Source organism: Doryrhamphus excisus, linkage group LG2 (genome assembly GCF_037039965.1).
Source record: "Doryrhamphus excisus strain RoL-2023G ecotype Guam linkage group LG2, RoL_Dexc_Guam_v1.1, whole genome shotgun sequence".
NCBI classification, from domain to species: domain Eukaryota; kingdom Metazoa; phylum Chordata; class Actinopteri; order Syngnathiformes; family Syngnathidae; genus Doryrhamphus; species Doryrhamphus excisus.
The window spans coordinates 17359876-17372970 of NC_136358.1; the positions used below are offsets into that span (position 1 = coordinate 17359876).

The 13095-nt window shown below is 37.9% G+C and overlaps 3 protein-coding genes across 3 annotated transcripts; all 3 read left to right on the forward strand.

Annotated features, from left to right (window-relative positions):
- Positions 1 to 28: 28 nt before the first annotated feature.
- On the forward strand, positions 29 to 4275 carry pwp1 (PWP1 homolog, endonuclein). The gene is made up of 15 exons (XM_058078282.2): positions 29 to 192; positions 366 to 424; positions 497 to 681; positions 753 to 838; positions 918 to 1014; positions 1087 to 1197; positions 2022 to 2152; positions 2220 to 2296; positions 2410 to 2506; positions 2572 to 2633; positions 2705 to 2816; positions 2885 to 2975; positions 3054 to 3175; positions 3242 to 3347; positions 3423 to 4275. Exons 1-15 carry the CDS (start codon positions 127 to 129, stop codon positions 3503 to 3505), a joined length of 1485 nt encoding a protein of 494 aa, XP_057934265.2. The 5' UTR covers positions 29 to 126; the 3' UTR covers positions 3506 to 4275.
- A 139-nt stretch (positions 4276 to 4414) lies between these two features.
- On the forward strand, positions 4415 to 5644 carry mrpl42 (mitochondrial ribosomal protein L42). The gene is made up of 5 exons (XM_058078294.2): positions 4415 to 4684; positions 4921 to 4981; positions 5066 to 5150; positions 5250 to 5404; positions 5478 to 5644. The coding sequence occupies exons 1-5, from the start codon at positions 4618 to 4620 to the stop codon at positions 5521 to 5523; spliced, it is 414 nt and encodes a 137-aa protein (XP_057934277.2). The 5' UTR covers positions 4415 to 4617; the 3' UTR covers positions 5524 to 5644.
- A 489-nt stretch (positions 5645 to 6133) lies between these two features.
- Positions 6134 to 10235, forward strand: ube2nb (ubiquitin-conjugating enzyme E2Nb). Its single transcript, XM_058078293.2, has 4 exons — positions 6134 to 6282; positions 8388 to 8634; positions 8702 to 8842; positions 9839 to 10235. Exons 1-4 carry the CDS (start codon positions 6253 to 6255, stop codon positions 9880 to 9882), a joined length of 462 nt encoding a protein of 153 aa, XP_057934276.1. The 5' UTR covers positions 6134 to 6252; the 3' UTR covers positions 9883 to 10235.
- The last annotated feature ends 2860 nt before the right edge of the window (positions 10236 to 13095 follow it).

Here is a 13095-nt window from a genome sequence, read left to right on the forward strand (position 1 = left end):
ACGTCACCAACACGCGACACAGGACCCTTTAAACTCACATGTAAAGTTTTGTGTGGACGCCGCCTTTTGACGCTTGTTTTTTTTTAAACTAAATTTATTTACATTTGCAAATTTAGGTAATAAAACATGAGTTCTCAGATAACTTGTGTCGCCTGGGTGAAGCGAGGCGCTGCGAAGGAAACCCCGGATAAAGTAAGTAGGCGCGTCGTTAGCTAGCTAATGTTACTCTGTGGGCTGCTAAACTGTCAACTAGGTAGAGTTGGACATTTCATTAGTTGTTTTTAATGATGACAGTTCTATAAATATGTTGTTAAATATCTATTATGTCAGTGCTTATTTGTTTAATAAAATTAATTATTATACAGGTCGAGTTGAGCCAAGAGGAGCTGCAACGCATCATCAATGAGGCAAAGGAGGAGCTCGGGTATGTTGTAATGCTATTATTAACACTGCTATTAATAATTGTGTATTAATTTACATTGTTAATTTAAACCAGGGAGCAAGCAGCAGATGATGATGAAGAAGAAGACGACGAGGTTGATGCTGGTATTGTTGCTGATCAGAGTGTGAACGATATAGTGGATGCTGCCTTTGCTGAAAGGGAAGAAAACCGAGGATTAGATGAGGATGAGGATGAGCTAGCGGAATACGGCCTGGATAAATATGATGAAGAAGATATAGGTAAGTTAGTTCTTAATTATTTTTTGTCTGTTTTGAGTTAATAACCGTGTTCTTTTGTGGTTTCAATGTAGAAACAACCAACCTTGGCGAAAGCCTAGCAGGGCTTACAGTGTTCAGCTCAAATGCAGAGGATCCTTACATAACGATTAAAGATACTGTGAGTCTGACATGTCCATTACCGCCATTTTTCAATTCTGCTAAACACTGCCTAACATGGCTGCTGTTTACATGTGTAGGACCAGTATGAGAGAGGTGACTTCCAGATTAAACCCACGGACAACCTCATCCTGGCTGGCAGGGCGGAGAAGGACTGCTGCAACCTGGAGATTTACAGTAAAATACAGTAGCTTCAACACATTCCCCCTAATTGGCGTCGCTCTAATCGATCAATCATTTCTTTTGCAGTTTATAATGCAGAGGAGGACTCTCTGTATGTTCACCATGACATTCTGCTGCCGGCTTACCCTCTCAGCATCGAATGGCTCAACTTTGATCCAAACCCGGGAGAATCGGCATGTAAGAAAGTCTCAAGTTTATATAAAATGAATTACAAAAATAGTTATTTTTAAACACATTTTTTATTTAAATTAACTATTTGTAAAATAATATTTATTTTACAAAAATAGTTATTTTTAAACACATTTCTATTTAAATTAACTATTTGTAAAATAATATTTATTTTACAAAAATAGTTATTTTTAAACACATTTTTATTTAAATTAACTATTTGTAAAATAATATTTATTTTACAAAAATAGTTATTTTTAAACACATTTTAATTTAAATTAACTATTTGTAAAATAATATTTATTTTACAAAAATAGTTATTTTTAAACACATTTTAATTTAAATTAACTATTTGTAAAATAATATTGTTTTTCAAATTTTAATCCAACCTCTGTCCCCAAGTCCATAGTTCAAGTCCAAGAATAAATTAATTTAAATACATTTATTTGTAAAATATATAAAAATTAATTTTCCATCTCTGGAAATCAGTATTTAAAGAATAATACGTTTAAAATAATTATGATTTAATAATGTGTGTGTAATAATATATGAAATATTTTCTCTTTAATGTGTATTGTTTATTTTATATAAATTAATTTAAAAAATACTGTATATTGTTATTATTTTATGATTGAACATTCACCGAAACACTGAATGATGTTCATATTAAAAAAATCCATATGAAACAGAATGTAAAAAAATGCAAAATAACTAATTGTAAATTTACAAATTTATGTGTAAAATAAATAAAAGGTCGATGTTATTTTTTTGTTATTTATTTTTTATTATTATTTTATTTGTTATTATTATGTTTATGATGTGACCCTTCCCAGGTAACTACGCTGCTGTGGGCAACATGACGCCACAGATTGACGTGTGGGACCTGGACGTGGTGGACTGTTTGGAGCCTGCCTTCACGCTGGGCAGCAAAAAGGCGGGGAAGAAGAAAAAAAAGGGCAAGAAGGTATTTTTTTTAAAATATATGTCAAAAAATATATGTGTTGTTTTATTTACCCGATTCTTGACTGCAGGGTGCAGCAGCGGCGGCAGAACCCGTGGAGGGACACACGGATGCTGTACTGGATTTATCCTGGAACATACTGGTCAGGTGAGTAAGTGAGGCACATTGGTGGCCTAATTCCTCCACAATGTGAATGCACGTGTGCACAAATGTCCACTTAGACATTTTTTTTTATGCAATTTGTGTTATTTCCTTGATAGGAACGTCTTAGCCAGTGCATCAGCAGACGACACCGTCATACTGTGGGATCTATCTCAGGGCAAACCAGCCACCACCCTCCGCAGACACACTGATAAAGTAAGACAGAAGTGAATTCATGTGTGTATAACCACTCCTACTTATCTATTGCTCTTATATTCAAGGTCCAAACGCTCGCTTTCCACCCTTTCGAGGCGCAGACTCTTCTTTCCGGATCCTACGACAAGTAATTCTGCCATCTAATGTCTTGTTTACCAATCACAGCAAGTTTGAAAGCCGTGTTTTGCGCTCTGTCAGGACAGCGCTGCTGTACGACTGCCGCAGCCCGGACAGCAGTTACCGCACGTGGAGATTCAGCGGTCAAGTCGAGCGTGTTGCGTGGAACCATTTTTCGCCGTGTAACTTCCTGGTAAGAGCTCATATCGCCACAGGGAAGTCGGAATATTAGAAACAGCTGATGGCGTGTTTGTGTTTAAGGCCAGCACGGATGACGGCTTTGTCTACTGTCTGGACGCTCGCTCTGATAAACCCGTTTTCACACTCAAGGCGCATGATGAGGAAGTGTCAGGTGGGTTTTATCAGGTGGGTTGCATTGTTGTCCTCTACATGTATACATGACATGTGTGTGTGTGTTTTTTTTTTTAAGGTTTGTCTCTCAGCAGCCAGATTAAAGGATGCTTGGTCACGTCATCGGCAGACAAACATGTTAAGATTTGGGACATTTTAGGCGACAAACCCAAAGTGGTGCATTCCAGAGACATGAAAATGGTAAGAATTTACAGTGTCACGGTCACCATCCATCCACTTATTGACACTTAATGGATGTGTGTGTAGGGTGTGCTGTTCTGCGCGTCATGCTGCCCCGATCGACCCTTCACTTACGCCTTTGGAGGACAAAAAGAGGGCTTACGAGTTTGGGATATAAGTGACTCTGCAGCTGGTATGACAAAAACTTTTTATTTCCCGGGAGAACATTCCGTTTCATTAATCACGCTCTTGTGTTTGTTACTTCTAGTGGCTGAGGTGTTTGGGAGTCGTGAGCGCTTGGTGGTGAACGCAGGATCACACGCCGCCGCAGCACGAATGGACACTTCCTAGTAACGAAACCACCGCTTGGAAATGTAAATAAATGGCTTCCATTACAGTGACGTCCGTTCACGATGAAATGAGCATTACTTCACTCAAAGAAGGTTAATTGGAGACTCTAAATTGTCCTTAGGGATGAATCTCACCCAAAGTCAACTGGAATAGATAATCAATTAATTTGTACAAATGTGTACATGTAACTAATATTGCATACATGGGAGATGTTGTTGAATAACCAATTTACATAAAAACCTGGTTTAAATATGTAAACTTTGTATTTGGTTGATGTTTTTTGTTATGAATATTTACCTTTTTTCCTTTACATGTTTTAAATTTATAAGAATAACACTGACTTTAGACCATTTCTTCTTTTTTTTATTACATCCTTCCAGGGATTAATACCTAAACCAGGATTTACTAAAACGGCTTTCTCAGATTTGTCCTTGTCTTGAGTTAAATAATCTCCTGTCTTGTAGGGAGACGAGACCAGGTCTAGATCAAGACTTAAATTAAACTTGGCCAGAGGCAGGTTTAACTTGAGCATGGCGAAGGAAGCCAAAAAACATGACACACTTACAAACACATCTTTGCTTTGTAGCACTTTTATAAACTAATGTGTCAGATGTTCCACAAGTGATAGCATTTGTGTTATTCTGCTTTTTAGCTTTTGTGTTTTTCTGTATAATGGTTCATTAGGAAAATTCACAACAGATGGTTGATTGCTTAATAAATTGCTTAATAATAATAAATTTTTGATTGCTTTAATAAATTTTTTACATGAAGCATTTTCATCGTGAAATCACCTTTTGTTTAAATATTGCATTTACGCTCATGGAAGTGAAGGCAGGTCTTATGAATGGACCAGCCCTTTCTTCCTGGCTGCTATGTGTTCCGTTAGCAAACCCGGAAGTCAAACAAAGACGCACACAAGATGTGAAGTATAATATGACGTCGGATTAATAATTTCTTTCTTAATTACAAAAACAATTCATTATTACTGTACTCCGAATCCTGTATAATGATTCAATGATGAGTAATTCGCGGAACCATTGTTGTGCGGAACTGTTTCACCAGCGAACCCGGAAGTCATCTACCGGTATCCAAACTGGAAAGGAAATACCAACATGGCGTCCGGTCATTTGAGCAAAATAAACAGACTTTTAAACTACTGTAAATTTCGGCACGTTCAATGTAAGTACTATTTCCGTAAAAGAAGATATGTTTGTATGTATTTGAAAAGGAGTTGTTGGTATGTTTGTGTGAAATGCCTGTCTTGTCCTATTCTGCCGAACGGAACAAAACTAACAGCTAGCTAGCTAGCTAGCTTGACATTGATGCTAAACGTTGGACGACTAAAGTTGGTATAAAGTAAACAGGGCTTTTAAATATGAAAAATGTACTTTCTTCATTGTGTTCTCTCTTTTCAGCGTGTTCGGTTCCATTTCGGGAAGCCTCCAATATCCGTGGCCCTTCAATAGATGAGTGCAGGTTTGTTGTTGACAGAGTTCTCCATGCAGATTCAATACGGGGTTATTGTGATATGTGCAATAAGAATTTATTTTGTTTTTTCAGTGACGTGGAGATTGGTTTGACCTCAGATGGAAGCACCGTGGTGTGTTACCACCCATCCGTGGACATTCCATATGAGCTCACCCAGGTAGGAGACACCACTGTTTCATAGACGTGCATCACTTCCATCACAATCATTGCATGTGTCATAAATGGTGGCAAACCTTCTCTTGTGGCATCTTTGCAGCCTATCGAGAGGGTTAGCAACATGCCCGAGAACCACGACCAGGTTCTGAAGGTGCACCTGAGTAAGGAGGTACTGAGGGACAAAAAAGGTCCCACCATAGAGGAGCTGAGCAAGGTGTTTTATACCACCAAACACCGCTGGTATCCAGTAGGACAGTAAGTAAATACATCGGGCACAATTAGTAAATAAATAAAATGTCTTACTCAATACCATTTTCACTATTTACAGGTACCACATGAGACGCATAAAGAAGGATCCTCCAAAGGACAGATAATTATGTAATAAATAAAAATAACTATCTTCTGCTCATGTTTCTGTGTGTAATAAACTGTCAGCTTTGTGCATATATGTTAATTTTTAATTTTTGGGAGGCGAAGGCTGCAATAATCCACTAATAAAATGTCATGTGATACTTAAAACATAACTAATACATAGTACACAATTAAATTAATGAGGTGCAGTATGTACATTTACGACCACATCCAGCAATATACATTGATGGCAGTGCTTCTCAATAATTTTCTGTTATTGCAGGATTTTTTGTGCCCCAATTATTTTCTGTTATTGCAGGATTTTTTTGTGCCCCTACCCAATTTGAAATACTCGATAAACTGTTATATTTCTTCCTTAATCTGCACTGCACAGATTGAACTTGAAACTGAAACCAGGAAATGCAAGAAAATTGAGAGCATACAAAGCAGTGATTTATTGATAGATGACTATTTGCTTTTGTCAACCTCATATAGACAAACACTCATTCACACTCACATTCATACCTATGGCCAATTTGGAATCGTATAAAAGCAAACATTAAACATTAAAAGTAAATACGTAGATAAAATACGTAGATAAAAGAAAAAATAATCAAAATTCCAGGGAGGCGACATTAGCCCACGTCATGTGACACCGGAAGTGGGCGTGGTCAGCCCCGCCCCGGCAGTCCAGTCAATCCAGCCCGAAGGGAAGGCGACTGCGCGGCTGAAAATACAATAGCCAACACAAGATGGCCGGTTTGCCTCGTAGGATTGTTAAGGTACTCTTTAATTTTTTTTTCCTGACATTGCACATGAATGAGCTTTTGTGAAGCTCCTTGTTGTGTCCTTTTTTAAAAATTGTGTGTTCATATTTACTGCCCTCGGACATTAACGTTAGCACGGTTAGCCCAGTGCTAGCTATAGTTATGGCTAGGATGGATCTAGCGCAATGTTTTGTTTGCTACTTCCGTTCCCCCTCCTCCGCTCAGCATATCCGTCAATATTGTACTTGTATCATTTATTTAAATTATATCTAGACTGCAATTACACAATGACACATTTCTAGTGGAACTATTGAGTTCCACAAATGAAAGTAAGCTAGGTTAGCAAATGTGGCTGTGATGGTCGCTTTGCTTTGCACGAGACGATTGTGTTGTGTTGTGTTTATGTGCTCACTGTTCGATTGATATGTCGACAAAGCCTTTATATAAAGATCATGGCGAACAGAAACTCCCAATTGATGGCGAGTGTGTCTCCTCCTCTTGCAGGGCCAGGCCCGCCAGTCAGTACCATCATTCGCTTCCGCTACATTTCTTGCAGCTTTTGATCAAGTTTAACAGGATTTAACAACGATTTGCATACCAAAGATCAGCGAAACATAACACAAACCCTTGTGACTCAGGATAACCTATTTATACCAAACGGTTATGCTAATGCTGTGCGATTGTGCTATAATTCGTAATATCCCCACACATTTTGCTGCCAATGCTAATATATTTCTAATCACATGCAAATGGACATTAAAAATCAAATGATTCTGTCTGCTACTAGAACAGGGCTATTCAACTAAATTGTTCTCCTTTTCCTCCCCTTACTATTATGATTATTATTTTTGTGTATGTCAATGCAAGGCTCTGCAATACTTTTCATCAGCAACTGTACTGTGTACATATACACTCCTCCGCCTGATGCGTTCACGGCCACGCATCAACAATAACAATGTAATGACCCAGAAGTTGCTATTCTCTAAGCTACATTTGCTGATATTCTTTTGGCTGTGTGTGATAAACACAGATACTTGCAACTGTTACCTCCCACATCTATCTTTAATATCAGACTACTAAACATATACCTTCACAAGTTAATGTTTTCGTTATAAATATATTTTTGAAAATGTTCCATTTCATGTATTCAGTAGTAATTTGATATGCAGTATTGCATGTTTTGAAAGCAGTGCACTGTTATATAATATTACTATTTTTAAAAATACATTATATTATTAAAAATATATAACTTGTGAATATAATATTAATATAATATTTTACAATATTTTTTATAATATATTTATTAAAATATTAATATTATATTCAAGTTAATGTCTTCATTACAAATATTTTTGTATTTATATACATGTATATCATGTTATATAATAATAATAATATACTTTTTTATAATATTTTATAATATTATATTACAAATATTTTTGAAAATGTTCCATTTCATGTATTCAGTAGTAATTTGATATACAGTATTGTATGTCTTGAATGCAGTTACACTCTTATATATTAATTAAATATTTTCATAATATTTTTTATAAAATATTATATTAATATTATATTAACAAGTTAATGCCTTCATTACAAATACTTTTGAAAATGTTCCATTTCATGTATTCAGTAGTAATTTGTATGTTTTGAAAGCAGCCACACTGTTAATATAATATTAATATAGTTTTATAATATAATACATATTTTTATAATATTTTATAATCTAATAATATTATATTCACAATGTCTTCATTACAAATATTTTTTTTATGTTCCATTTCATGTATTCAGTAGTAATTTGATATGCAGTATTGCATGTTTTGAAAGCAGCTACACTTATATAAATATAAAATTAATTAATCCTTCTGTTAATAAGATATAGTAAAAATTATTACAATTTAAACATAATTAAAAATTATTACAATTTAAACATGATTAGTTAATTTCAAAACAGATTAATCTGATGAACACACAAAAAAAACATTCATTATTTTTCTAATTCCAGGTTTCAATGAAATACATTTGTATCTGTTAGCTTGCCACGCTTAGCTACTTCTGGGTACTTTCATTCCCGACGCAGCGCTTCGGACATGTTTGTCACGTGTGACTGTCCCCAGGAGACGCAGCGGTTGATGCTGGAGCCCGTCCCCGGCATCGCGGCCACTCCAGACGAGGAGAACGCTCGCTACTTCCACGTCTACATCGGTGGACCGAAAGACTCTCCCTTTGAAGGGGGCACATTTAAACTTGAACTATTTCTCCCGGAGGAGTACCCCATGGCGGCGCCCAAAGTGCGATTCATGACCAAAATCTACCACCCCAACGTGGACAGACTGGGGAGAATATGCTTAGACATTTTGAAAGGTATGGAAGTCAATGTCAGATATGTTTGTAAAGAAGCGGATAATCCCTTTTTTTTGTTGTCGTCCAGACAAGTGGTCTCCGGCCCTGCAAATCCGTACAGTGCTGCTCTCCATCCAGGCGTTATTAAGCGCGCCCAATCCCGACGACCCCCTGGCAAACGACGTCGCAGAGCAATGGAAGAAAAATGAAGGCATCGCCATCGAAACAGGTCGGCATCCTCCCTCAACACATTGGGTTATGTGTATTAGGATTTTATGAGGCTGCACGGCGACCAAGTGGTTAGCACACAGACCTCACAGCTAGGAGACCAGGGTTCAATTCCACCCTCGGCCATCTCTGTGTGGAGTTTGCATGTTCTCCCCGTGGGTTTCCTCCCACATTCCAAAAACATGCTAGGTTAATTGGCGACTCCAAATTGTCCATAGGTATGAATGTGAGTGTGAATGGTTGTTTGTCTATATGTGCCCTGTGATTGGCTGGCCACCAGTCCAGGGTGTACCCCGCCTCTCACCCGAAGACAGCTGGGATAGGCTCCAGCACCCCCCACAACCCTCATGAGGAAAAAGCGGTAGAAAATGAATGAAGGATTTTATGAGGCTGCACGGCGGGCGAGTGGTTAGCGTGCAGACCTCACACCGAGGAGAGCAGGGTTCAATTCCACCCTCGGCCATCTCTGTGTGTAGTTTGCATGTTCTCCCCGTGCATGCGTGGATTTCCTCCCACATTCCAAAAACATGCTAGGTTAATTAGCGACTCCAAATTGTCCATAGGTATGAATGTGAATGTGAATGGTTGTTTGTCTATATGTGCCCTGTGATTGGCTGGCCACCAGTCCAGGGTGTACCCCGTCTCTCGCCTGAAGACAGCTGGGATAGGCTCCAGCACCCCCCACGACCCTGGTGATGGATAAGCAGTAGAAAATAAATGAATGAATGAATTTTGCCCATCGACCAAAATCCTGAACACGATCCCGTCTATCGTCTCGTCTCGTGAGTTGGCTGTCCCATGACACTCGTACTATTAAGTGGATCGAACATGGCCTAAACATATTATGTCTAACACCCTGGAAGTGGGGCTGCAAGGTGATTGAGTGGTTAGGGGTTAGTGCCCAAAGACAGCTGGGATAGGCTCCAGCAGAAAATGAATGAATGAATGATTTTATGATACAATGCGGTAGAAATGCTAATTTTCTGTCATCCCGCAGCTCGGGCATGGACCAAGATGTACGCGAACAACACTGAAGTATAGAAGGCGACTGAATGTGATCCACCACATGTACTCCGAAACAGCATCAGAATTTGACTGAAGAAAAAAAACAAGTCCAAATCTTTGGAAAGAAGAAGATCTACTGTTGCAAACCCTTTTGGGTGACTTGTTTTCCTTTTTTGTTAACAAGCGTTTGATGTGTGTTAGCCTCTTTTTTTTTTGTTTCTCCTCTTCCTCCTCCCCTGTTGTGTTGCTATTTAAATGCATGGACAGAGAATGACACCCTCCTCACTACAGTCTTAAAAGGCAAATAACGTGTTCATATAGAGTATCATTGACCAGGAGCGTACTGGTACGAAATCATCTTGCATTAAAGCTGTCCTACTTTTAATACACACAGCTTATGTCTTTTTTTAACCATTTTTTATATGTGGTATGATTTTAGCAAAAATAAGTTGTAGCTACTTGTATTAAATGAACTGCTCGGAGCGTGTGTCTGAATACAGTGCACCTTGCTGGGCCATCCAGGTGGCTCCTCTCCCTCTATGCTGTGCTTCTCCTGATATGAAGCTGTGGTGTAGTACACAATCCCACCACTGGATGGAGCCATTATGTTTTAATGCCATTCATTTTGAAGACAAGGAAATCTACTGAGGATTTCAAGGTGAATTCAAGTCAAATAGATTCTTCCAGTACCTACAACAATCACTGCTGTTCCACAGACTACCACTAGGCGGCGCCACATGCAGGTCTTGCCAATAAGACGGAGGTATGTAATCTTGTTTGTGTACTCGATGACTAAATATGTGTGTGTGCAAAGCATGGTTTCACAACACTTTACAACCTGGTTCCCATGGTAACCGCCCAGCCGCTGTTTGAGTGGGCTTGCAAAGAAGCCATTCTGAAAAATACACTGACTAATTATTAACTCATTGCTTGTCTTTTGGAGGATTTCCCAACCTGCTGTGCCGGTGTGTAATTGCGTGCCGACGATGATGATGATGATACCAGCATCCCACATTTTGTCGGGCATGGTGACAGATGGCAACACCTGACGCCTGAGGTGGCTTAAATGGTGGGTAACTACCACGTATCCCACTGGGCATTTTATGGATGAAGCACCAAATGTAGTTGCAATTATAGAGAATATGGGAAATTGCATTTTTTTTTACCCCCTAATTGATTTTATTTTTTGCGGTTTGCAGGAAACGACTATGTATCCCACTGGGCATCTTCTGGATAAAGCACAGGTTGGAGTAATGATGTTGAAAGTGCAGCCCACAGCTGTTTTTTTAATTGTCACCTTTTAAAAACAAGATAACAAAAATCTGTTTAAAAAAACATAGCAAAATTTAAAAAATCTGGAGTAATTTTTAAATAATTAAATCAAAAGATTACTAGAATGTCATAATATAGGGAAAATAATAATTTTGTCATTAAAATGTGTAATTGTGAGGTAAATTATGACTGGCCACCAGTCCAGGGTGTACCTTTTTTTTAAACAATACAGTATGTCATCACCACCCCGCTTCCATCCAATCCGTCGTCTGTATTCAGTGTGTGTGTACGTGTGTGTTGTAGTTGCGTAAGAGCTCATTCATAAATCAGCACCACACCTCAGGGAGGGATGAGGAGGCTCAGGCGGAATGCCTTCACATGGAGCTTTTTTTTTTTTGCTGCAGTGTCCGAATATTAATGAGAGGTCAAAATAATGCAAACATCAGTGATGACCCAGCAATCTACATCCCTCGTATCGAGACTTCCTGTCAAGCCCCTTTTACGTAATATGTTGAAATATCTTCCTCCTGGATAGGATGCGTACTTAAAGATGCATACGGCCCAGCTAATGATCAGGATTTTGCAATCCGACTCGTTTGTTGACCACGGCTAAAACTTGTTACATGTCAATGTGACAATGATGGACACAGGTGTCGGTCGACACACGTTAACAGGAAGTGTGCAGCAAAGAAACTGGAGCCCTTCGCACTCAAGCTAAAAGAAGATAAGTAGCCACTTCCAGTAGCGTGACGACAGAGAGATTGATATGTCTTACTGTATTTCTCCCATGTATCACGACAAAAAAAATACCGTTGGAAAACTTAGCTTGAACACTGGCTCTAATGAATGCTCCTAAAGCCTCTCTAATCCTCCAAAATATTCTCATTATTAAGCATGTTTACTGGCAAGTACTCACTTGCAGTACTTCTAGAGCCAGCAGGTAGTGCTGTGGTTAAGTAAAGCTTTCTTTCTCTGTATTTTGTATAGAATACAGAGTAGTGTCATTGTTGTCCCTCACCAGTACACAACTTCACTCTTACCATGTTTTTTTTCATATATTAAATTAAATAAAATAAATTATACTATATGGTGGTCTAGTATTAGTCTAAATATATGCATATTTAAGCAAATTAGGCTATAAAACATTAAAAAGAGGATGATGTAGTGTGCTAGACTGGTCACTAGGTATCAGTAATGTTCCTGTAAGACACAAAACCAACTGACTTTTATTGCAGGTTTGAATTATCTCTCCCGACATCGTTTGACTCTGCTCACCTAGCAACACACCGGAGCACGAGTCTTATTTGTGTCTTACTTTTGTTATTTCCTTTTTGATGTCAAATATATTGGGTAATCAGAGTGTAAATGTGACTATAGCAGTGTTGTTTCATGTCTAGAGGGCTCTAATAATGTTAACAAACGTATTTAGAAGGTCATAAACAGGTTTTCTATGTCTTATTTTCTCGTATTATGTATACTATATGGGGTAATATAAGTTTAGGGGTGTTATATCATGCCTAGAGGGCTTTAATAATGTTAAAAACATATTTATAAAGTTATAAAAAGGTTTTCTATGTCTTATATTTCTTATTTTCTGATATTATTTCTTTTATATTGGGTAATTGGTGTGTAAAGGTGATGATAGATTTGTTATTTCAGGTCTAGACAGCTCTAAAATTGTTAAAAAACTTATTTAGAAGGTTGTAAACAAGTTTTCTATGTCTGATATGTCTCATTTTCTCGTATTAAGTCTACTATAGTGGGTAATACTAGAGTAATTGTGACTATAGGGCTGTTATTTCATGTTGAGAGGGCTCTAATCATGTTAAAAACATATTTAGAAGGTCGTAAATGGGTTTTCTATGTCTTATATGTCTTATGTTCTCATATTAGGTCTAATATATTGGGTAATACTAGTATAATTGTGACTATAGGGCTGTTATTTCATGTTGAGAGGGCTCTAATAATGTTAAAAAA